The sequence below is a fragment of the Haliotis rufescens genome, unplaced genomic scaffold (assembly GCF_023055435.1).
Source record: "Haliotis rufescens isolate VD_foot unplaced genomic scaffold, xgHalRufe1.0.p SCAF_2, whole genome shotgun sequence".
Classification (NCBI taxonomy): domain Eukaryota; kingdom Metazoa; phylum Mollusca; class Gastropoda; order Lepetellida; family Haliotidae; genus Haliotis; species Haliotis rufescens.
Genome location: NW_025963890.1, coordinates 66,583,788 through 66,610,664, shown reverse-complemented (window position 1 = coordinate 66,610,664; position 26,877 = coordinate 66,583,788). Strand labels below are relative to the sequence as shown.

Here is a 26,877-nt window from a genome sequence, read left to right as displayed (position 1 = left end):
CAGACAACCATACAGTACCATCATCACCACATACTGACGACCATACAGTACCATCATCACCACATACTGACGACCATACAGTACCATCATCACCATACACTGACGACCATACAGTACCATCATCACCACACACTGACGACCATACAGTACCATCATCACCACATACTGACAACCATACAGTACCATCAATACCACATACAGACAACCATACAGTACCATCATCACCACACAATGACGACCATACAGTACCATCATCACCACACACTGTGTGACGACCATGCAGTACAATCAACACCATACACACTGACGACCACACAGTACCATCATCACCACACACTGACGACCACACTGTACCATCATCTCTACATACTGACGACCATACAGTACCATCATCACCACACACTGACGACCACACTGTACCATCATCTCTACATACTGACGACCATACAGTACCATCATCACCACACACTGACACCATAAAGTACCATCATCACCACATACTGACGACCATACAGTACCATAGATACCACATACTGACGTTAACACAGTACCATCAACACCATACACACTGACGACCATACAGTACCATCATCACCAAACACTGACGACCTTACAGTACCATCATCACCACACACTGACGACCATACAGTACCATCATCACCACACACTGACGACCATACAGTACCATCATCACCACACACTGACGACCATACAGTACCATCATCACCACACACTGACGACCTTACAGTACCATCATCACCACACACTGACGACCATACAGTACCATCGATACCACACACTGACGTTAACACAGTACTATCAACACCATATACTGACACCATACAGTACCATCATCACTACATACTGACGACCATACAGTACCATCATCACCACACACTGACGACCATACAGTACCATCGCTACCACATACTGACGTTAACACAATACTATCAACACCATACACTGACGACCATACAGTACCATCATCACCACACATTGACACCATACAGTACCATAGATACCACATACTGACGTTAACACAGTACCATCAACACCATACACACTGACGACCATACAGTACCATCATCACCACATACTGACGACCATACAGTACCATCATCACCACACACTACGACCATACAGTACCATCATCACCACACACTGACGACCTTACAGTACCATCATCACCACACACTGACGACCATACAGTACCATCATCACCACATACTGACGTTAACACAGTACTATCAACACCATACACTGACACCATACAGTACCATCATCACTACATACTGACGACCATACAGTACCATCATCACCACACACTGACGACCATACAGTACCATCGATACCACATACTGACGTTAACACAATACTATCAACACCATACACTGACACCATACGGTACCATCATCACCACACACTGACACCATACAGTACCATAGATACCACATACTGACGTAAACACAGTACCATCAACACCATACACACTGACACCATACAGTACCATCATCACCACATACTGACGACCATACAGTACCATCATCACCACACACTGACGACCATACAGTTCCATCATCACCACACACTGACGACCATACAGTACCATCATCACCACATACTGACGTTAACACAGTACTATCAACACCATAAACTGACACCATACAGTACCATCATCACCACACACTGACACCATACAGTACCATCATCACCAAACACTGACACCATACAGTACCATCATCACCACATACTGACGACCATACAGTACCATCATCACCACACACTGACGACCACACAGTACAATCAACACCATACACACTGACGACCATACAGTACCATCATCACCACACACTGACGACCATACAGTACCATCATCTCTACATACTGACGACCATACAGTACCATCATCACCACACACTGACGTCCACACAGTACCATCAACACCATACACACTGACGACCACACAGTACCATCAACATCACACACAGCTGACGACCATGCAGTACCACCATCACCAGATACTGACGACTACACAGTACCATCATCACCACACATTGACTACCACAAAGTACCATCAACGCCACACACGTTAAACAACAGACAAACGGAAATACACCGCTGTGGCAAGCGGACTCGCGTCTCACCCATCGCACAAGTGCCTTGAACTGATATTTTATGAGTGTTTCGACTACTTCTGAAGGCCGAATCCATTGTTGTAATTGTTTTGTTTCTTTGTGTGGTTTGGTTCCATGCTTTTTAACATAAAAGCAAGTATTGTTCCAGTAATGCCACGTCGGCCTATAAATACCCGAGGACAACAAAGTATCATGACACCCAATTAACTAAGGCACCAAGACAGATTATATAACTCGGTCTCACGATATATTGCTTGGCAACAATCACAACCAAGGTTGGGATGGCGTCCATGAAGTATTAATTAATGGAGATTATTTTCATCCATCACCGGCAACTGTTTAAAGACCTAATCTCCGGTTACGTTTGTTTGTTTGTTGTTGGGTATATGTTATTGGAAAATGTTGGTGGCCTGATATTCGACCTTATGCGACATGACAATGAACAGTTTTCAATGCCTTTGTACAATGATAACATGTGATCATCGACCTCCAAAATTTCATATTTATATCTGTGATATTAAATTAAATATATCGACTTTATTAAGTACAATAAATTTACTAAAAATCACCTTGAACATCAAACATATGTTTCATATTTTAAGGTTTCGAACCCAAATATATATTTACTACCGAGTGTATGCATTTCGGTTGCAAGTTTTTACTGCCCAAGTGAATATGTTTTGGCGAATAATCGACACCGGCTATTCTCTGGCGTTGACGTTTTGTATTTAAAGTAATAACTCACAGAAACTTTTGTGTGATTATTTTATTGGTTAAACGTGTGTTTTAAATAGATATCCATTCATAACTTACATGTATATTTCATTAAACAAAATTCAGAGAATTATGAACAAAAGAGGTTTCTGTTTTGCTTTCATGATCTAACATGATGACCCACGATAAGTAGATTATGTATTGTAATTGTTCGACTTCCTCATTGTGTGGCGCTTACAAGTGTGGAGCATATTGTTGACCTATCCTGTCAAGGAATCGCTAAGGGTATGGTGTATGGGGACTTGAAGAGCTACGGAAACATCCCATGTGTGTTCGTTACTGACACGATGACTGAAGCGGCAGATGTCTAGTGTCATTGTGTGGCTTACAAAGCTGTAAGCTAGCTATCCTCACTGGTTAGCCATAAAGCAGTATGTTAGCTCATATGACTGTCTGGCTCGAAGCAGCAGATGTCATTTTAGCAGGCGTCTAGCAGCTTGTCGAACTGTCTGGATGTGAAGCACTGGCATATCCAGCTTCGTAGTCAGTAAGGTGGCCAGTCTCAATGTTTGGCTGTGTAGGGGTGAGATATCTGGTCTCAATGTTTGGCTGAGTAGGGGTGAGGTACCTGGTCTCAATGTTTGGCTGAGTAGGGGTGAGATACCTGGTCTCAATGTTTGGCTGAGTAGGGGTGAGGTACCCGGTCTGAATGTTTGGCTGAGTAGGGGTGAGATACCTGGTCTCAATGTTTGGCTGAGTAGATGTGAGGTACCTGGTCTCAGTGTTTGGCTGAGTGGGGGTGGCGTATCTATTCTCAGTGTTTTGCTGTATGGCAGTGAGGTATCCGGTTTCAATGTCTGGACGTGCAGAAGTGTTTGGCTCTACTGATGGAGGACCTACTTCATCATAGACATGGTCAGCGTTGTCCTCCCCGCGAGGAATGCGAACATCTTTCACGGGTCTAGCTTGTGATCCTGGTCGATGCCTAGAACTGTAAAAGTGCACTTGTTAGTAAAACATTGACTTTATAAACGTCTGCGTTTATTGGGGCATAAACCTGAAAAACGGGGTTTTTTTACGTTCAGAACTCAATGAACGCAAAACATGTTGACGTCCATTCTTATAAATATGTAACGTCAAAACAATATAACGTCACAGACTGCTTATTTAATCATTCCCACAAAACAACCTGTAGACAACACTACAACATTGGTGTCATCGTTCAGTGATATAATCCAAAAAAGGACCCGCCCATTCTATTATCAGCCAATCAGGAAACAGTAGTGGGGGTGACCTAATCGTCTAAACGTTGGATTTCATAAACGGAGATCTTCAGTATCTGGACTTTACACTGCGAATGAATCATTTTCTTGATAAGTACCATGTCCAAATAAAACGTGGCATTCAGCAGCCATTCTGAATTGCCTTTGATTAATATATATCAGTAAAAACCATTCACTGACGTAAATGGTATTACCATAATGTTTTATGGCAGTGTAATTTATTGTTAAACAATGATTGTAACTGTTTTACATTGTTTCTGTTGCGATTCAGAAGCAGCTAATTGCATTGTAGTTTTCAGGAATGTAGTTCTATTTAATGAAGTCAGTTTGTGAGAAAGTTATCATATTTAGATGCTCGAATTATCTGTTAACTTCCGGAAAAGAATGGATGGAATGTCAAGCATTATACAAACATGTGGAATATTCTGTGATGTTCTAGTTTCACTGGACTGATCTGGCACTGTTTGGAAAGTGCTGGAAGCTAGTTAGACTATATAAGTGGAGCCGGAGTCTGCCTGTATCATCTCACATTTCATCTCATATTATTTCATCTGACATTACATCAAGACTAGCTTTCATGCGAAGATCACTTTTAACCCTGGTGTTCAGCCAAGGCCTATCTCGGCAAGGTGATTTTTTTCTTGTAGTTGCCATTTTCACTGCTCTCACAATTTCGACTGCCATTTAATAGTGTACTACCACGTTACTGTGTACTGCCATTTAACAGTGTACTACCACGTTTTTGTGTACTGCCATTTAATAGTGTACTACCACGTTATTGTGTACTGCCATTTAATAGGGTACTACCACGTTATTGTGTACTGCCATTTAATAGTGTACTACCACGTTAATGTGTACTGCCATTTAAGGTGTACTACCACGTAATTGTGTACTGCCATTTAATAGTGTACTACCACGTTATTGTGTACTGCCATTTAATAGTGTACTACCACGTTATTGTGTACTGCCATTTAATAGTGTACTACCACGTAATTGTGTACTGCCATTTAATAGTGTACTACCACGTTATTGTGTACTGCCATTTAATAGAGTACTAGCACGTTATTGTGTACTGCCATTGTAATTGCTGTGCAGTAATTTTATTCATTTTTAATCCTAGTTAATTTTGTAATACAATTGTTGATTGTATACCATTTGTTGATTTCTGGTTTAACATATTGTTTCAATTTTGGAATCGACTTGTAACAATATGGCGGCTTGTGTTGTCTTTGTAGCATATGACAACACATAATCACTGATGAATAGTTATTGAATAGTCGATACGGTGAAATGTCCACAGTTGAAACATTCAGCTTATACGGTCGGTCCGAAATGAAATATCTAATAATCGAATACAAATCTCAAATCTGAAAATGCATCATGTTATCTCTTGAAGAAATACATACCAAGTGCAGATGAGGAACGGAATCGTTATCAATACGAGGAGACCAGCAAAAGCAACAACGGTGACAATTGCCATGATGTACGGGTTGAATGTAGTGATGTTTGGTTTGTGGTGAAATTCTGAAACATGATACCGGTCATAATGACAATACATTCAAGAAAGCTTAATTGCCTACCGACATGACGCAAAGTGACGTAGATTTATTTTTCCAAATACCATACTGGCGCGAATCAGATAAAGTACTGACATTATCTCAACGTTATGACCGAGAGGTAATACTATATGTTTTTTCTTCTGTTACATGAACTTTTGGACAGAGTGGTAATACTGATAGAACGGCGTGAAACCCGACTAGTACAAACAGACACACACACAAGCATAAACACACACACACACACACACACACAAACACACACGTGCATGCACGTCGCTTTTCAAAAGTGCAAAAAGACGCGACGTTGAACCTCATTTCACCTCACCTGTTTAACCTTGACGTAAGCGGCGCAAGTTGTATATAACTATAATGGCATCATACAAACTCCTAACTTCTATATATATAAAGATTTCTAATTTCGTTTTTCACGTGAGACTAGCTACATATCATATTAACCACGCTGTGTTAAACACCTCAAATTGTATGCAGTAAACGTACGTGGGAACACGGTCACGGCGTCCTCGTCCTCAGTGAAGCTTGTCTCGTCAGGATTGCTGGCGTAAGTTGTTGTTTGTCTGACTTGTAATTCAGTTGTGATGTTTATCACCACACAGTCTCCAGTATTTGCATCACATCGCTGGCATCCGGCTGGGCAGGTTTTGGTGCAGTTGGCACCATAGAAGCCGTCGTCACAATGACCCATACACTTTCCAGACTCTTTGCCACATTGATGGCAGGACTGAGAACACCTTTGTGAACAGTTAGAACCATAGAATCCATTTTCACAAGGATCTAGACATCTACCAGACCCTTTGTCGCAACGGTGACATAAGTGCAAACACCTCTGTAAACATCTGGAACCGTAGAAGCCGTTCCTGCAGGGCCCAGTACAATCCCCGGTATAACGGTCACATGTCAAACAGGGTCGCTTACAACGCGTGTTACACGTCAAGCCTCTGTACCCGTCCTGGCAGCCCTGAGTGCAGTTGACACTCCGACCACTAGACAGGAGGTCACACCTCCCTTCTGCACAGTGAGGAGGACAAGAACGGGTACAGTCGGGTCCGTAGAATCCAGCAGGACATGTTGCTGCAACAATTGAATTGAACTTTCACTGATTTGTATGCCGAAAGAAAACGATTTCATAAAACAAAATTGGGGGGTTGGGGTGCAATTAAAGAAAGTAAGCTCAGGAAAGCAGGGACACATAACTTCTTTAAGAGGCTTTTAGAAGTTGGAGTACTAAGTAAGGATAAGATATATGAATGAACAACTTTTTTAGTACGATGAGGAGCGACGTCTCGGTGTAACGGTGTCAGAACCTACACCGAAACGTCGTTCCTCGTCTTAATAAAGAAGTTGTTCACCCATATATCTTATCCTTACTCAGGGGCACATTTTGTGATTGTGAATAAGAAAGTAAGTGAATGGGATGATGCGCCTTCGTCAGGTATGCACGACTATCCCACCGCAGCATTCAGTAGGATGATGATATCACCACTACCTCACCACAGCATTCAGTAGGATGATGGGATCACCACTACCTCACCACAGCATTCAGTAGGATGATGATATCACCACTACCTCACCGCAGCATTCAGTAGGATGATGATATCACCACTACCTCACCGCAGCATTCAGTAGGATGATGGGATCACCACTACCTCACCACAGCATTCAGTAGGATGATGATATCACCACTATCCCACCGCAGCATTCAGTAGGATGATGATATCACCACTACCTCACCGCAGCATTCAGTAGGATGATGGGATCACCACTACCTCACCACAGCATTCAGTAGGATGATGATATCACCACTACCTCACCGCAGCATTCAGTAGGATGATGATATCACCACTACCTCATCGCAGCATTCAGTAGGATGATGGGATCACCACTACCTCACCGCAGCATTCAGTAGGATGATGATATCACCACTACAACACAGCAGCATTCAGTAGGATGATGATATCACCACTACCTCACCGCAGCATTCAGTAGGATGATGATATCACCACTATCCCACCGCAGCATTCAGTAGGATGATGATATCACCACTACCTCACCGCAGCATTCAGTAGGATGATGATATCACCACTACCTCACCGCAGCATTCAGTAGGATGATGATATCACCACTACCTCACCGCAGCATTCAGTAGGATGATGATATCACCACTATCCCACCGCAGCATTCAGTAGGATGATGATATCACCACTACCTCACCGCAGCATTCAGTAGGATGATGATATCACCACTACCTCACCGCAGCATTCAGTAGGATGATGATATCACCACTACAACACAGCAGCATTCAGTAGACACTGACACAAACGATATCACCGCAGCATATAGGACGATGATATCACAAGTATCAAAACATTCAGAAGACATAGAGAAATTTTTTTAGAGTGTTGATATATTTGATATCAAAAGATACGAGGGTGAGATTTTATTTATCATCCAACATCATTCTTCCAACTTTTTCAGTTTGTAGACAGTAATAAGCAGTGTCTTAAGTGTAAAAAGTACTGCTAACAGCTTCAGTAGCAGAGCCATTAGTGATGTCATTTGATTGTGACGTCATGGTAACAATGACGACACAATGGTCAGTGAAGTATTGTGATGCAATTTCATTGCAGCGATATCTACAGTGTAGATATAGCTTGATCTCACCCAAGTGACATCTCCTGTGGGAGCCAGTTTTGGATGATAAATATCAAGCACCATAATGTAGGTGTTGTAGTACAACAAAAGTAATGTCCAAAAGAAAGTATACCAACTAAAATGTTTTCAACTATTTGGATAACTTAAAAAACTATATAGATGAAGACACAAATATGTATTCGGTGACCAAATGTATGCGGTGACAAAAAGCAGGAAAAAATGGATTTTGTGGGGGTGAAAATCGACTTGGGCCACAACGACTTTGGACTATGTAGAACGAAATGCACGTTCAAAAGTATTGTATAAAATGATGACACGGCACGTTATGAACACATCAACCAAAAGCAACAAGAAAATATGCCACGTTTAACCGTTATACAGAGGGGGAGAGTCGTTGGTATGACGCAACTATGAGCCACGCAAGCCGCCATTGCAATAACGTTTGGATGCACCCGTGTTACCATGACCAGATCGATCGCGGCATTATCTCCGATGAGAGTAGATATTGCTTGCACACAAATGATGGTCGGCAGCGAGTATACAGAAGAGTATGTGAACGTTTAGCGCCAAATTGTGTTCAAGAAGTTCAAACATTTCGAGGAAGTAGCGGCATTGTCCGAGGAGGTATTTGCGATGATGTCAAAACGAGGCGTGCTTGTTATTATTCAAGGAAACCTGAATGCCCAGAGATATTGGGATGAAGTTTGGTGACCATTCTTTCAGCAACAGCCACGTGACATTGTCCTCCGGTTAGACAATGCGAGACCGCATACGGCAAGGCTCACACAGAACTTTCTGAACAACGCGAACATTCACGTTTCACCCTGGCCGGCATGGGCAGTTCTACACATTACAGTAGAACACGAATATAACGAACACGGATATAGCGAACAAACGGATACAACGAACTGTTAAAAAATCCCCGATTTATCTCCTATATAATATCATATAAAATTTACGTATATAACGAACTCTCTACAGCGAACTAACGGATATAGCGAACTGATATCTGATCACCGACAAGCCCATCTATCACTAATTTGTGACGTGAAAAGCGAACTGAGAAATCTTTCAGTGTCAAGTGTCACTGACAATTGGCCGTAAGCAATCTGCCTCGAATCAACACAATGGCGGCGAATAAATACAATCAGCGGTGACGGATCAGCCTTGTTACATTTGCATTGTGGGCAGTTCTACCCCTTACAAATGTATGTTAAAACACAGCTCTAATGAAATATATACACATTGGCTTTCCATATGCTTTTGTTTTTTCTTTCATGGTCTTTTAAACTCTTAGTATACTTTCTTCTGGACTTTAGTTTATATCAACTGAGAATATCGGTTGTCAATGATATCCCAAGTATTTCACCCTAGCACGCAGTGGTCAGTGATAACACTGCTAGACCGCCAAGGCATGAAAACGTCATTGATATCACAAGAGCATATCATGCAGGAGACAGTGATATCACATCTTGCCCAGGCATGCAGTAGTCAGTAATGGCAGAACATTTTTGTCACAAAAATACCACATGTCAATAACCTATGTTTCTTTGTTTAAATTGGTTCATAGGCATTACTGGGGCGGTCGGGTAGCCTAGTGGTTAAAGCGTTCGCTCGTCACGCCAAAGACCCGGGTTCGATTCCCGACATGGGTACAAAGTGTGAAGCCCATTTCTGGTGTCCCCCGCCGTGATATTGCTGGAATATTGCTAAAAGCGGCGTAAAACCATACTCACTCACTCACTCACTCACTTATAGGCATTACTTAGAAATGGACGGATGACACAGCAGAGACAATTGATGGAAAACAACTTCTTTATTTACTGTGAAGGCTACGTGTCGGTATTTATCCCTATACCGATGTCAAGTTAAGCCTGATTGCTTCTTATTAAGACGCTGCACTCAGCCATATTCCAGCTATGTGAAGACGGCCTGTAAATAATGAAGTCTGGACCACAAAATCCAGTGACTGATATCATGACCAATGAACGGTATACGATCAGCCAGGTCATCAATCCTGACCAGCCGATCGAATTCGTCGCCTCTGACGACAAGCATATATCACTGGCTACGAATTCTAATCCATGAAGAACTGCTGTGACACCATCCGGCAGATCACGGAGCTGGTGGTCAACCATCAAATAAATATGCATATACAGCAATCACTGTGGCCGAAACTGAACGCCTGTTACGCGATACATGGGTTGAAAAGTGCTGGTTAAAGCGTTAGAAGGGATATATAAACTTACCTCCAAATGCCGAGTGCGTTACGACCACTATAGAGACAATTCCAAATATGTACTGACGCATAATCCCTGTAACATAGAGACACCGGTGGTACATATTACAGAATAGGTATCGGGACTCTTAAGAGACAAATAGCCCATGGGTACAATATGTGAAGCCCATTTCTGGTGTCCCCCGCCGTGATATTGCTGGAATAGCGGCGTAAAACCATATTCACTCACTCACTCTTGACTCAAATATCAAAAGTTCCCTATTCTGATTTCAGAATAGAGCTAGCTATAGTTGGCTAGACTTGTTTTTTGTATACGTTTCCAGATTTATTTTTTTCTGTAAAATAAATATATTCCACGGTCATGGTGCAGGACTATAAAGTACATTGTACCTCCCACACGATCTGACGTATCCATGGTAACATCGTTCTGTCATTGTAAATCAAGATGGCGCATCCACAGCATTATTGATCAATGAAATAGTTTCTTCAAATTGTCAAATAATTGAACTTATTCTCTAAGTCGAAACATGGCCAGATGATGTCAACCATCTCCCATGTCACTGGCTAACCCAAAACATATTCAAACCCCTGTGTCCATGCCACATCAGCCACAAAGTTGTCCAAGGCGGGCGTTGGTGTCCTAGGAATGTATGTCACTGTCACTGAGGAATGGGCAATCCTTGAAAAGTTGCATAACCACATCATGGCACATGTACATTTGTTGCTCGTCGTTGGGCATTAAGCAACATACGGCAGCCAAACAAAACGATCGTTGTTGCGCTTCCTCCGCCATTTTCGTTCAATGGTGACGCCACGTCACCCCCAAGGCCGTCGATTCACGTCGGTTACGGTATTTAGTGCAGCCAACTAGGTAAGCACACTGATTCATGGCTTGCAGTGGCTGCAGTCTGCCAACATTCGTAATGTGAGTGAGTGAGTGAGGTATCATTTAGTGCAGCCAACTAGGTAAGCACACTGATTCATGGCTTGCAGTGGCTGCAGTCTGCCAACATTCGTAATGTGAGTGAGTGAGTGAGGTATCATTTAGTGCAGCCAACTAGGTAAGCACACTGATTCATGGCTTGCAGTGGCTGCAGTCTGCCAACATTCGTAATGTGAGTGAGTGAGTGAGGTATCATTTAGTGCAGCCAACTAGGTAAGCACACTGATTCATGGCTTGCAGTGGCTGCAGTCTGCCAACATTCGTAATGTGAGTGAGTGAGTGAGGTATCATTTAGTGCAGCCAACTAGGTAAGCACACTGATTCATGGCTTGCAGTGGCTGCAGTCTGCCAACATTCGTAATGTGAGTGAGTGAGTGAGGTATCATTTAGTGCAGCCAACTAGGTAAGCACACTGATTCATGGCTTGCAGTGGCTGCAGTCTGCCAACATTCGTAATGTGAGTGAGTGAGTGAGGTATCATTTAGTGCAGCCAACTAGGTAAGCACACTGATTCATGGCTTGCAGTGGCTGCAGTCTGCCAACATTCGTAATGTGAGTGAGTGAGTGAGGTATCATTTAGTGCAGCCAACTAGGTAAGCACACTGATTCATGGCTTGCAGTGGCTGCAGTCTGCCAACATTCGTAATGTGAGTGAGTGAGTGAGGTATCGTTTAGTGCAGCCAACTAGGTAAGCACACTGATTCATGGCTTGCAGTGGCTGCAGTCTGCCAACATTCGTAATGTGAGTGAGTGAGTGAGGTATCATTTAGTGCAGCCAACTAGGTAAGCACACTGATTCATGGCTTGCAGTGGCTGCAGTCTGCCAACATTCGTAATGTGAGTGAGTGAGTGAGGTATCATTTAGTGCAGCCAACTAGGTAAGCACGCTGATTCATGGCTTGCAGTGGCTGCAGTCTGCCAACATTCGTAATGTGAGTGAGTGAGTGAGGTATCATTTAGTGCAGCCAACTAGGTAAGCACACTGATTCATGGCTTGCAGTGGCTGCAGTCTGCCAACATTCGTAATGTGAGTGAGTGAGTGAGGTTTAACGCCGTTTTGAGCAATATTCCAGCAATATCACGGCGGGGAACACCAGAAATGGGCATCACACATTGTACCCATGTCGGGAATCGAACCCGGGTCTTCGGCGTGACGAGCGAACTCTTTAACCACTAGGCTACCCGACCGTCCCTCTAACATTCGTGATACAAAGGTAACAAAGGTGCAACTTTTATGACAGAAAGACCTAAACTCACAATACCCAGTAACACCGGAATAAACTGATCCAAATTTATATAAAAACGAAATTACAAATCCTACATATTTCTGCATTAGATTTTGGACAATCACATACTGTACGAATGGTAACTTGTCATTTTTTAAAACAATAAACTACCCATTTTATTGGTGTTTTAGTTTGTTTAAATCATATTGCGTCTCTCAACGTATGAGTGCTGGCAATGAGTTCTCCCTGTTTGAGAATTTTGTACGGCGAATATGACAGCTTCGAGTTTAAACGTATCATCAGTTAAACACAAGGGTAGTCCTAAATTCGGCATCAAAGTAATAAATTAAAGTTTGCTCTACCCCTATGTGTAGGGTAGTTCATATAATAGTTCAGGACAAGACTTTACTGTATTTACAGTACAATCAATCAATCTTTATTCTCGCTCTTAAGAGGCCACAGGCCTATAGTAGATATAACAGAGGTGTTGCACATAAGTTTGACTAGTATTTACAAATTTGGTTCTATATAACAGTGCGTGGTATATATACATAGCCAGGTTTTGCATTATTAATGTATCGAGAATGTGTAACAATTTCACAATATTTGGATCTTTAAAGTAGTATACCGGAATATTTTTTTCTCACAGTGTAGTACAATGGACAAACAAGTAAAAAGAGATATTTATCCCCTATGTCTTGGCTATTACACATTGTACATAATCGTTATGACCTTGAACGTTTGTATATCGCCCACACTCGATGCATAAATCATGGGATGAACATCGAAATCGTGCCAAAGAATTACATTATTTCTATATATTTACATTGAACAGATACTGTTCAGAATATATATGAGTTTTTAACATTCTATAAGATAAAACACTGGTTCGATAATATCAACGAAAATGACCACGATTGCAGATAAATCTATTTTAGCTTCTGTAGCAATTTTTGCAAAGAATTGATAATGCACTTTCAGATTGTACAGATTGTTCATACTAAACATTTCCCAAACCACTTTTGAATAAAAAAAATCACATCAGTTACCAAGTTATTCTTTCCATTCGTATCATATAACATCATCCTGTTAATTCATTTTGACGAGTTCCAGACAGAACTTTATAACTTTTAGCTGTGAATATATAAACAGAGGAAATCAACCACATTCTCGATAAACCATTGGGCTAGATGTTGCTTTTTACACGAAGATTTTTTTTACATGAATACAAGTGAAGCTTTAAAGAAGAATTAAATTGTTTTAATCCTCATATTCAGCACCGTAAAGTAAACTTGGGGTAAGTTTAACATACAACTGTTATATACAACTGTCGTGGATTTCTGATACTAATCTGTTTAAGAAAAAGGAAAAGGAAAACGGATTCAATTTACATCCTTGGCGCACGTCATGTACATGTATGTATTCAAACATATCAAACATTAAACCCTTGTCTCGTACACACGTTTAAACATTTTCACATATTCTACATAATAATTTCAACATTTTGGAACTAAGTCCGCGTGCAGTAAATGATCTCCAAAGTTTACACCTGTAAATAGAATCAAATGCTTTAGATAAGTCAACAAATCATGCATAAAACTTCCCCCACCCCTTTCTTCCTGATATAACGCTGCATCAGGGATTTCAACATAACGACGGAATCAACTGATGGATATCCTTCCCTAAGTCCAGCCTGCGATTCAGATATTTTATCCATGGTATTGGCCCAAGACACAATTCTCTTATTAATAATAAAAGTAAATATTTTACTGAAGGTACACAGCAGAGTTATCTCTCTGGACAGTCCCTTTGGTTCCAAACTATTCAGTACTTCCGTGATTCAGGCACTCCATATCATATTATATTATTTCCCTTGTTTATGCGTTCGTTTTCTATGTTCGATTATAAATCATAAAAATAACTTGACATCAGCTCGCTTATCACAAACAGTGAATCAACGTCTATCCTGAGTAAGTCATGCTAGCCTTTAGTTGAACTGACATCTGACTTCAAATCACTGATATCACTTCTCATGTATCATCCCTGACGTCTTACTCTTATTCTGCATGTCATATTACTTATAACCTTAACTAATATTTTTTTTCCATTTTGGAATGAAAACTTAGTGTTCACTTATTGATGTTCCGCAACTCAGTATACCAAATTGCTGACCGTTTTTGTTCTAATTGGCCAGAATTAGAACAATATGCACACAATCATTTTAGATTCCTTGTGCTGTGAATAAATTGAGTAATTGTCATATTTAAACTACAATCAATAATTATGGCTGTTATAATTGTTGTTGTATCTTATCTTTTCACTTTTAACGCAAAACATCTACTTTTCTGTCTCTGAGTTTGGCAACAAATGACATAAACTTATTGTAAAGAATGTAAAAGTAAATTTAGCGAATATGTCTACAAAAACTCGTAGTTGGATCAGGCCTAGGGATACGTATAATACCCGAAAATGTAGACATTAGACATATTCCCTGTAACATATATACCTTATTTAAGAATACCGGAAGGCTCTGTGTTAAAAAAGCTGCTACAAGTAAATTCCTGCTCATGTATCAAGGTGTGGATCCAAAATGAATATTATCTTAAGAACAGTATCTTTATTATAACTGTTATTCGTCTCATTGTTACATTTACATTTACAAAACCAACGCCTCCATTTCCTGAACACACTTTTTTATATTTCACGAAAATGATAATATCGAAATATAGGAGGGACACAATCACTGTTTACCTTGAGTGGACGTCAAACGACAGTTCACAATGACGCAGTACTTATACTGCACTTACAAGAATTAAATTTATAATAGTAGATCAATATATCAGTGTGAAATGCGTTTCTTAAGAAGAACGTATTAAAAAGAACAACACATGCGTATATTTGAAGCCTGGTTGTTTGAACAATTTAGTTATCGCTGAACTCAAAACAACGTCACATGAAAGAGAAAACTAAGTTTGTAACATAATATTCAAGGTATAAAACTGCTGACAGCGTGTGTTTCTCACATTTCCAAGATTGAGTTGGGGGAGATTTTCCGACAGAACCTGCACAAGAGCTATGACGAAAAGCGGAAAGGGCAAACAAAAGGGTTTGCAGTTTACCCAGTTGTCACTAAGAACTTCAGTTGTCGAGCTCAGGCAAATCTCAAAGATATGCAGTCAATGAGACAAGGGCAATTCATGTGGATTGTGGGATACCAGGATCACCTTACTACGTTCAGTGTGGCGAGACAGCTTACCTACACACGCTGTTGACTTTGAGGATCAGTTACAAATGTATCATATTTATTAATAGATCTGTATTCACATGAATTATTATAAATTTCTTGGTTGTCAGGTTTGACCATAGGGTCCCCGAAAGGTTTCAGGGAATACGTCTAAAATCTTGTTGGATCAGGGAAGCTGTATAATACCTGAACATTTTAGTGATTATATAAATTCCCCTAATCTTTTTAGAGATTATACACATTCCCTTAGTAGACATATTCCCTGTAGCAGCTATAATTAATATTCCTTGTAGACTGTATGAAGTAGGAACTAAAAAAGAAGGCAATATATTCTTTGATTTCATAATTACGCATTTACAATGAAGGGATATTTTCACATTCGTCCTGTTTTGTTCGGCAAAGCCGTATTTATTCTAAAACGTTTTAGGGGCGGTGGGGTAACCTCGTGGTTAAAGCATTCGGGTTCGACTCCCCACATGGGTACAGTGTGAGAAAAAAGCCCATTTTCTAATGTCCCCCGCCTTGATAGTGCTGGAGTAATGTCCTTAGGCCATAGTCACTCACTCAGTCACGTTTTACGTATAGAACGTACTCCTTGATTGGACTTGTTACAACATACACATGATTGTATAATGTACCGAATAACCACTTAGTACAGTCTATAATTAGTGTATGCGGAAATAAATAGCAAACAATATAATGTCCGCCCTTGTAGGGCAAGGGTGATTGTGATGGGGAGACTGCTATAGTTTCATATCCTAAAATTAGTTCACTGTACAATAGTATCGCCCTATAACGTCCTGTCACTGCATTCATAATAACATTTAGTTACCGAAAATATAGATATGTCAACAGCTCATGACGATGTGAAAATATGAAGATATTGGCAATTTATTTTACTAAATATACCAGACCGCCTCCGTGGTCTAGTGGTAGAGCGTCCGCCCGGAGTGCGGAAGGTCCGGGTTCGATACCCGACCGCTTCATAACCAAAGAACTTTAAAGATGGTACTTGTTGTTACTCTGTTTGGTGGTCGGCATTAAGGGGCTAAAACAAGGACTGGTCGGCTCGGAGTCAGTTTACTGTGTCTGAGTGGGGTATTCATGTTAAACTGCCACATGGTATTTCAGTGGGCTAGGACTATAGATCGTATAGATCGTAGATAGATTGTACACGTGTAATAATCTTGGACGCAACGTTAAACCCCATTTCACCTCACCTCACTAAATATACCGAGATACAGCTTATAGAATGTAACTATCAAGTAACTATTCGCTATCAAGTAATGATATATGCTTGTACTTGGCCTTCGTTAAACATCATAAGCTATACAGATTACATACATTATTGAATGTTTCGCGAACACCTTGTATCATCACTATTTGATAGTGATTCATAAACATATGTTCAATATATAATCAGGGGTGGTCGGGTAGCCTAGTGGTTAAAGCGTTCGCTCGTCACGCCGAAGACCCGGGTTCGATTCCCGTCATGGGTACAATGTGTGAAGCCCATTTCTGGTGTCACCCGCCGTGATATTGCTGGAATATTGCTAAAAGCGGCGTAAAACCATACTCACTCACTCAATATATAATCGGAATCGTACAATCGGGTTTTGTCGCTTTATATATTATGATCATTGTGAAATCGGCGTGTACTTACACAACACCTACCTTTAGTCCGAATGCATGTTGCAGGGGTACCGCTTCTCAAACCGGTATGGGTGAACACATACCTCAACACGACTCGTTGTGTTGTTGCACTTGCCCGAACCAATGAACAAATTGAAACGAGGAAGAAAAAATGACTCATGGGCTTTTCCAGCGACGGTAATGCGATCGCCAGTTTGTCATTTTTAAGTCATGGCAAACTGGTTAGGCGTGTTATATACACCGTACTGATACCAGCTGGAGTGTTGCGATGTGCGGCATAGAACACACTTGAAATAACATTCTCTTTTCGACTGGTTATTTGCTGAAGGGGTATTTCCTCTTGTTAGTAATCAAAAAGTGTAACAAGTATTGCCTCTAATCCGTCACCAGTTTGCAGGTATTGAAAAAGGCACAGAGGTAAGTATGAGGATCTTTCCTCTGTTACCGGCACCACTACAACACCTCCGTTACCGCTACAACACATCCGTTACCGCTACAACACCCCCTTACCGCTATAATACCTCCATTACTGCTACAAAAAAACCGTTACCGCTACAACACCTCCATTACTGCTACAACACCTGCATTACCGCTACAACACCTCCGTTACTGCTACAACACCTGCATTACCGCTTCAACAACCCCGTTACCGCTACAACACCTCCATCACCGCTACCAAAAGCCCCCCTCCGTTACAACACCCCCGTTATCGCTACAACACCTCCATTACCGCTACAACACCTCCGTTACCGCGACAACACCTCCACTACCGGCACCACTAAAACACCTCCGTTACAACTACACCTCCATCACCGCTACCATAACATCTCCATTACCGCTACAACACCTCTATTACCGCTACAACACCTCCGTTGCCGCTACAACACCTCCATTACCGCTACAACACCTCGGTTACCGCTACATTATTTCCATTACCGCTACAATACCTATATTACCGCTACAACACCTCCATAACCGCTACAACAACTCCATCACCGCTACAACACCTCCGTTACCGCTATAACACCTCCGTTCCCGTCACAACACCTTCATTACCGCTACAACACCTCCAATACCGCTACAACAACTCCATCACTACGACGGGCTCTCCCAAATGCCGCTGCCTCACACACTACAACACCCCCGTTGTCGCAGCCGCCACCACTACGACGGGCTCTCCCAAATGCCGCTGCCTCACACACTACAACACCCCCGTTGTCGCAGCCGCCACCACTACGACGGGCTCTCCCAAATGCCGCTGCCTCACACACTACAACACCTTCGTTGTCGCAACCGCCACCACTACCACGAGCTCTCCTAAATGCCGCTGCCTCACACACTACAACACCCCCGTTGTCGCAGCCGCAACCACTACGACGGGCTCTCCCAAATGCCGCTGCCTCACCCACTACAACACCCCCGTTGTCGCAGCCGCCACCACTACGACGGGCTCTCCCAAATACCGCTGCCTCACACACTACAACACCCCCGTTGTCGCAGCCGCCACCACTACGACGGGCTCTCCCAAATGCCGCTGCCTCACACACTACAACACCTTCGTTGTCGCAACCGCTACCACTACCACGAGCTCTCCCAAATGCCGCTGCCTCACACACTACAACACCTTCGTTGTCGCAGCCGCCACCACTACCACGAGCTCTCCTAAATGCCTCTGCCTCACACACTACAACACCCCCGTTGTCGCAACCGCCACCACTACGACGGGCTCTCCCAAATGCCGCTGCCGCACACACTACAACACCTTCGTTGTCGCAACCGCTACCACTACAACGAGCTCTCCCAAATGCCGCTGCCTCACACAAAACACCTCGGTTACTGCTACCACAAACTCTACCCCTTTAAACCATGGCCAGCGGTAGACAGCAATGTTACATTTCTATCACCATGACTAGACCCTACTAGATGACTTATCCTATATCTGTGATGTGGTGTTTGTAGTGTTAAGCCACACTCCGTCATATTCCAGCCATATGACGGCGGTCTGCAAATAATCGAGTCTGGAAGAGACAATCCAGTGACTGACATCATGAGCATCCATCCACGCAATTTGGATACGATGACATGCATCAACTAAGTCAGCGAGCCTGACCACCCGATCCCGTTAGTCGTCTCTTACGACAAGCATGTGATGCTGCAGACCTATTCTACCCCGGATCTTCACGGGTCTTATCCAGTATCTAATGACAACACAGATAATACGGATAATGCAGTATTCATAATATTCTTTGTGAGATTGTTGCTCTATATAAAGAACAAAAGAAATTGAATTGTTTGAAAACTTTATTTGACGTGATGTAAGGACATTTTGTATGAATAACAATTATCTGTAACAAAGTTTCAGGGCTAGTTCTTGCTGCTGAAGCAGGACACATACATGTATTAAGTGAAATGTGAACGAAACAAAATACACGTATGAAGGAGTTGGATAGGCTTAACATTACCGGCTATCCTGATTCTATTTCAAATAACAATATATAAAAAATATATATAAATACACGTGGAAGGCTTGCAGACAGGAAAGAATTTGGATTTAATTGAGACTTTCTATAAGACTCACCATTGGGTTAGTTTGATCCAACTGATTGAATATATGCATGTTTCAAAATAATACAGTTATAAAGTCCCCAACCGCGAGGCTTACACTACAAAATACTGTTTAAGTTATCTGAAAATCCCAACCTTGGTTTATTAATCGTTTGTTAAACTTACAGAAAAATCCTAAAGCATCTGACATATAAATATAAAATTAAATTTAAGATCTCTCATCATTTAAACATATATTTATACAAAATGACATAAAATCATAAAAAACAACAATTAATATTTAGACTGTTTATATTTTGGGATTTCTCATACACAGGCGAATGGGTAAATAATTCAAGGCAGGTACACATCGTTGGTTACTCTTCTGTCGTAATGTTTCCTGCCATTGCCTGCAATGTCGGGCATGAAGTGTGAGTATGTCGTGCGCGGTGAGTTCCTTCTGGCGTGAGGGAGGTAGGCGTGGTTGATGTATGGTCTCTCCTCTCTGGGGTCTAATTTTATCCTGTCTTCCTGGCGCGGTTTTTCTTTCTGTACAGGAACAGAAATTGTGATTACATCAACGAGTGAGTGAGTGAGTATGGTTTCACGCCGCTTTTAGCAATACTCTAGCAATATAACGGCGGGATACATGAACGAGGTATATACAACCATGATAGATGTGTTACTTGCGGAATCAGAGGAAGAAACAGAAGTGCCGAATCTCTTCCGCCGACACATTACGTCACTGTGGTTTACTCATTTCGTGCCCGAAGTTGTGAGTGTTCCCCTTTATCAAAATACTGTATCCTGCTCTGGGTATTCCAGACTTACAAGAGAGTGTTTCAAAGCAGTGAAGGGCTGTTACTCTGCATGAGGCCGCAACTAATTGTAGTTATTAATATTATTGTTTGTACCCTGATGCGGCAGTCAAATCGGATGTTTCAATCAGAGGGGGTTTATTGTGATTTGATACCTCTGATTCACCAATATTAAATCGAGTATTTTCCAAATTCGTGCTAGAATTGTTGTTATTATTATTATTATTATTACTATTATTATTATTATTGTGTGTACTCTGATGGCAAATCGGCTGTTTCAATCAGAGGCGGTTTGTTATGATTTGATACCCCTGATTCACCAACAATTAATCGAGTACTTTCCAAATTTATGGTAAACTTGTAGTTATGATTATTATTGCTTGTACCCTGATGTCAAATCGTCAAATCGGCTGTATCAACCAGAGTCGGTTTGTTATGATTTGATACCCCTGATACACCAACAATAAATCGAGTATTTTCCAATTCATGGTAGTATTGTCGTTATTAATACTATTGTTTGTACCCTGATGGGGGACCAATCATTGCTACGAGAACTGGGGGTGTTGTGGTGCATATTTTGGATAACTGTGTCAAATTATAATGTGCGTGCTACTTGTCCTTACTTACAGACCAAATTAGTAAAAGATAACAATCGGTAGAAGTGGGGTGAATGAGGTTTTATGTCATGTTCAACAAGATGATTTCGATCGTATAACGACGTGCGTACACGTGATTCTGGCTGCCACACGCGGTTTACAGTGGTAGGGGACAGGGATACCATGCCATACAGTATACCTTCGAGCCTACCAGTCCTTTTAATTGTAACAACAAGTACCATCTTTGAATGTCTTTTAGAAGGACAAGGACAGGCGAACTATTGGTAGACATGTGCTTGGCTGCAACGCATTTATATATTATTATATTTAGCGTCGATATTTCTACTTCCAACTACAATAGTCACCGTATTGCATTTCCAATTCAATTTAAAATTATTGTCTAATTTGAAAATTTTGACAGGAACCGTCCACATAAACTATGTTTATGTTTTTATTATACGCCTGTCATAACAAATGAGTGGATGAGTATTGTTTTATGCCGCTTCTTATTTTTCAGCAAAATCACGGCGGGATACACCAAGGGTTTTACACATGGTAGTCATGTGAGGAGCGAACCCGGTCCTTCGACGTTACAGGCGAACGTTTTAAGAAAGAATTGAACTGAAGACTATTTGCTTTGGCAGTTGATTGTTTCTTACCGAGGACAACTTCTTATTCCTCATCTCCACGATTTTATAGATTGTGACGACGACGCCGAGGAAGCACAAGACGACGCTAATGCAGACGATGATGGCCACGACGTGGTCGCGAGCCGGGGCTGGAACCGGAGCAGTTTCTTCTTTGACGACCTCAACTGCAAACAAATACATTCATAGGTGATCCTGTGTCTGGAAGTATTTACTATTGCCTTTAAACATTTTTTGAATTTCCCTTCGGGTGAACTTCTGAATAAAATAGCCTTGCAGCGGTATAGGCAATTTGGGAAAGGGTCCATGTGTCCAAGTAGAACACACCAAGAGGTTTCTTAGCAAAGTCCCGGACGGGATTCAACCCATAAACGTACGAGAATCTGTACTTTACTAAGGAAGTGTTATCCCATATATAACTTTTGTTACATTTGACCACTTTCTAAATGGCATTGTGTGTTCATAGCTTTCGGCCATGGCAGCCGTGTCAATTTACGCCTTCCGAGGGGTACACAAAGTACGTGATCTAGACTATCAGTTGTCGGACTTTCTTTTTGTGTAAGTGGGTTAGATTGTTGACTTTTTGTTCTGGCGATTATGTGCCTCACTCTGGCTGTGTGGGTTCGAATCCTGGGCGGGATTCAACCCCCACAAGTACTAAAAATCTGTACTTTACTAAGAAAGTGTTATCCCAAATATAACATTTGTTACATTGTCATGATATTCTGACGAACTCAGATCTGCACAAAGAATATTTTCTGCACCCGAAACCCTATGAGGGTTCAGTACTGATTAAGGTCAGGGACGTGATAAACAGGAAAGAACAAGCAATGAACCCCTGTATGTACAACTGTGGATGTTTAGTTAAACAACTGAACTAAGATCTCAGAAAGCATCCTAAATACACTGCAACAAAAACTAAATTGAACGTACCATTACCAGGGCATTTACTGCTGAAACAGATTCTTTGCGCTGACACCCGGGGCGTTGTGTCATGCTTGGAGATACTCTTGTCAGTTGTGTTGTAGCCACCGCCTACGGGGAACAGCAAGTATGGACAGTCGGTGTCGGTAAAGGTAAAATCTTCATCTCGACCGGTATTTCTTTTACGAGAGAACGTAATCTCAGTGACACCATTGACCAGTGTTCCCCGAGTATTCAACAGGTTTTGCTCGGCATCAAGGGCAGGTGGGTTATAGCCGGTGATGTGCCTAAGGAGAAAGTACCAAAATCATTGTGAGTGAGTGAGTTGGGTTTAACAGTATTCCAGTTATATCACGTCGTGTCAGGTTTGTGTGGGAGGAAAGCCAGCCGAAGTCATGCAGTTCTTAGACCTTGACCACTTTGGTGACGTTGACCAAAATCGTAACGAAGGTTATAATTGATAACAATCGTAAAATGTTAGAAAGGTACAGACTCCTCTGGCATTGGTATTTACATACTATTCCCATATTTCTTCTAAGACAAGGCTGACTTTTTGCAATCTTATCCTGACAACATGGGTCAGTGATTTGTGTAGTTCAGATTGGATTACGTATAGATGCTTCTTACACCAGGAACTGAAGAAAAGGACGAAAATGGACAGCTACCTGTTTGAAACATGGACACTGGATCCCTCCACCCATCCTATCACGGCATCAGCTTTGTCCTAAAATGAAAAGATTAAGAGCGTCTTAAGTGTTTTCCCCAAAACATAACATCACAACTAACTTATATTAATTAGAAACTTTTAATTTCCATTGGGTTAGGCGTTGGAGGGGGGGCACATGAACGTACCGTAGATCTTCGAATGCACGACGGTTATATTTTAGCTGGTAAGGGAATGGCCAGTCCTAGGAGCATTGACGATAAGTGACATGTGAAGGAAGTGAAGTTCATTTAAGTGGATTTATAATGCTAAATCTCCACGCCACGACACTACACGACACGACACGACGTGACACTGCACTATTTCCCCTAAGACCCTATGTTTCAAAAGGGAGATGAGATACCCCAAAGGAAAGTCTTATTATCCGAATTATCCCGAAAATGATTTACTACTGACAACACATTATGGCCGAAAAACTTACCATCTCACCACTTGGCGAGAACCCAAGACCTATCCATTTCCGCTGGCCATTCAACCTGGCGATGATGGTAAAGGTGACCTCGTCTTTAACAACGTCCACTACCCATTTGACCTGATAGGGACAACTGCTACAGGTAGCAGGCCATTGGCCTGTGCATTTACCTTCCAACTGGTCCGTCGAACCTTACGTCCAAAAACGTGAACAACATTTACTATTATTTAACGAATGTGTTTTCATAACATATTTGTTTCGAAGTCTCCTATTAGCTTTACAAATATATTAAAGAACAATAAGTAGGAATACGAGGTTCTGTCTATGACAGACATTAATGGTATTCCTGTAGTTTAATATAACTATATTCTTGAAACGTGGTACAATGAAACTCTTTTCATCCGGAAATTCCACTTTCAGGGCGATTCCATTAGGAACGTCTACATATACAAAGGGTATTATTTAGTAATTTTGAAATTAAACCATAGTTCTATTAATTCGGACCTCATTGGGAACGCTATTGTCTGGATTTACAGGGTTTCACTTCAAACGGTGAAGGAAAGGAGGAAGAAATAATATCATCCCTTCAAATCACCGACCAAGGATGTTTCAAAATGCAAGTTATTGTAGGTGGTTGTCCAGGCTATGCTAATTTGCAAGTGGCCATGGATACAGCACAACCCTACATGCAGAGAGTAGAGTAGCAATGTATACCTGGCTGCACATCACCCTTTACTATGGGGTAGGAAGTATCAAGGTTGTGTCCTGCAACACTGCCAACAGTCTGCACAGATTGGAAGAACTTCAGTGAATCTTCTTGAAAGGTCTGATTGCTCTCTGTACTGGATGTAACGAGGAAATCGGCAATGACACTTCCTTCCCTGAAGAAGATAAAGCCATCAGTTATACGTGTGCAATTTCGAGACAATAGAAAGTCGGATATTTCAAAATAGCTGCGACAAAAACAACAAATTGAATCTTTTCCATTTCCCGTTCTTGGTATGAACATAAAGACACAAAACATTTGCGACATTTTTTAATTTTGTCATTTGTAACCAAAATGAACAAAATTGAACATTAACAAACCGTAAGTTGATAACTTTAATTTGCTTTATTGTACTCGGTTTCGGCAGAGCATCCATCTGAAATTACCAACAACAAAATTAGTAACATGGCAAATTGACATTGTTCTCGATACAGTAATTCAGTTCCTTCAAATGCACTTTTCTCATTCTGTGTACTGACCATAAAATATAGTTTCCAATTTCTAAAAACTTTATGAACTATTTCATGTATGCTATTCAAAGGAACACCTGATTTTTTTCCATTTTTCACTCTGTCATTGTTAGTGGATATATGTCATGAATTTGTGGTGTAGTATACATACCACTCTAACAATAGCCCCACACTAAAATCATGAAAATTTGTATTTCACAGAATATTATAACCTTACAATACCTCTTTATCTAACTGGCTTTTCAGCAGTTTGAAAACATTTGACAGCTTGTTGGCGTAGTCAGATGTGTACTGAAGGTTGGTAAGACGCAAGGAGGCTGTAAACTCAAACGTTGGTCTTGTAGCTGCAAATGAATGATAGGTTCCTTAGTTTGTTATTGAATTAATTACAGTAGTTTGGAATTATTTCGGTAGCTAAATTTACAGTGGCTCATTGTATAATTGACATAATATTATATGAAGAAAGAAACGGATCTGATTTGATTTTCACTGAAGTTGACTCCTTAATGCTATTATTTTGTATTTAGGATTTGCCATTGCTACCATTATCTCTACGTCATCGGTTACCACTATATGGATTGCCTATAAGAATAAGTGTCCATTACTCCTTGCTTTTGGTATGTATGTTGTTTAACGCTGCACTCAGTAATATTCCAGCTGTAAGCCTGTAAATATTCATGCATACGCAATTGCGATACGGTGACATGAATTAGCTAAGTCAGCTAGTCTGACCACCCAATCCTGTTTGTCGCCTCTTCCGACCAAGCATTGGTTGCGGAAGACAAATTTTGAACCGGATCTTCACCGGGTCCATGCTGATGGTAAGATGATCAGACAGGCATAGATGGTTGATTATATGTAATCGTCATCCAAAGGCGTAGATCGTGACTCTATCAACCAATGAACCGTATAACATTTGTTATTGAAACACCTTACGTACCATTACTGCCACATTTACTGCTGAAACAGATTCTTTGCGCTGACACCTGGGGCGTTGTGTCATGCTTGGAGATACTCTTGTCAGCTGTGTTGTAGCCACCGCCTACGGGGAACAGCAAGTATGGACAGTCGGTGTCGGTAAAGGTAAAATCTTCATCTCGACCGGTATTTCTTTTACGAGAGAACATTATCTCAGTAACACCATCATTAAATGTTCCCCGAGTATCCAGCAGGTCCTGCTCAGCATCTAGTGCAGGTGGGTTATAGCCGATGATGTGCCTGATAAAAGAATATCACATGATAAAAACATGACATCAGGTATGTAAATATTTCTGCAAAAAGAGTACAGTTACATAAAATCCGGTGTGCTA

General features: G+C 41.3%; 3 protein-coding genes across 10 annotated transcripts in view; all 3 read right to left on the bottom strand.

The window, feature by feature from the left end:
• Positions 1-2,904: 2,904 nt before the first annotated feature.
• On the bottom strand, positions 2,905-17,765 carry LOC124134574. Its single transcript, XM_046499478.2, has 5 exons — positions 17,688-17,765; positions 10,611-10,676; positions 6,190-6,780; positions 5,539-5,656; positions 2,905-3,840 (listed from the first exon to the last, which is right to left on the bottom strand). Exons 2-5 carry the CDS (start codon positions 10,669-10,671, stop codon positions 3,339-3,341), a joined length of 1,272 nt encoding a protein of 423 aa, XP_046355434.2. The 5' UTR covers positions 10,672-10,676; positions 17,688-17,765; the 3' UTR covers positions 2,905-3,338.
• A 959-nt stretch (positions 17,766-18,724) lies between these two features.
• On the bottom strand, positions 18,725-20,421 carry LOC125381991 (loricrin-like). Its single transcript, XM_048399401.1, has 2 exons — positions 20,397-20,421; positions 18,725-19,476 (listed from the first exon to the last, which is right to left on the bottom strand). The coding sequence occupies exons 1-2, from the start codon at positions 20,419-20,421 to the stop codon at positions 18,725-18,727; spliced, it is 777 nt and encodes a 258-aa protein (XP_048255358.1).
• The window catches only part of LOC124134573, a 45,185-nt gene continuing 38,260 nt past the window's right edge, over positions 19,953-26,877 (bottom strand). For all 8 annotated transcript variants that reach the window (XM_048400427.1, XM_048400430.1, XM_048400431.1 and 5 more), the window contains 9 exons: positions 26,508-26,785; positions 25,790-25,911; positions 25,418-25,473; positions 25,046-25,212; positions 24,341-24,522; positions 23,861-23,919; positions 23,205-23,482; positions 22,284-22,438; positions 19,953-20,759 (listed from right to left, as the gene is read on the bottom strand). In XM_048400427.1, the coding sequence (XP_048256384.1) occupies positions 20,565-20,759; positions 22,284-22,438; positions 23,205-23,482; positions 23,861-23,919; positions 24,341-24,522; positions 25,046-25,212; positions 25,418-25,473; positions 25,790-25,911; positions 26,508-26,785 (1,492 nt within the window). In that variant the 3' untranslated portion in view covers positions 19,953-20,564. The remainder of the gene's footprint in view (positions 20,760-22,283; positions 22,439-23,204; positions 23,483-23,860; positions 23,920-24,340; positions 24,523-25,045; positions 25,213-25,417; positions 25,474-25,789; positions 25,912-26,507; positions 26,786-26,877) is intronic.

Excerpts from the sequence above, each read along its gene's own strand:
- LOC124134574 (XM_046499478.2), bottom strand. The coding sequence starts at position 10,671 with ATGCGTCAGTACATATTTGGAATTGTCTCTATAGTGGTCGTAACGCAC. Across the intron at positions 6,781-10,610 it reads AACGCACTCGGCATTTGGAG|CAACATGTCCTGCTGGATTC; the intron begins GTAAGTTTATAT and ends CAATTGTTGCAG. Across the intron at positions 3,841-5,538 it reads CCGTTCCTCATCTGCACTTG|TTCTAGGCATCGACCAGGAT; the intron begins GTATGTATTTCT and ends GCACTTTTACAG.
- LOC125381991 (XM_048399401.1), bottom strand. The coding sequence starts at position 20,421 with ATGTCAGATGCTTTAGGATTTTTCT. Across the intron at positions 19,477-20,396 it reads AGATGCTTTAGGATTTTTCT|CGGCATTTGGGAGAGCTCGT; the intron begins GTAAGTTTAACA and ends TGTGTGAGGCAG.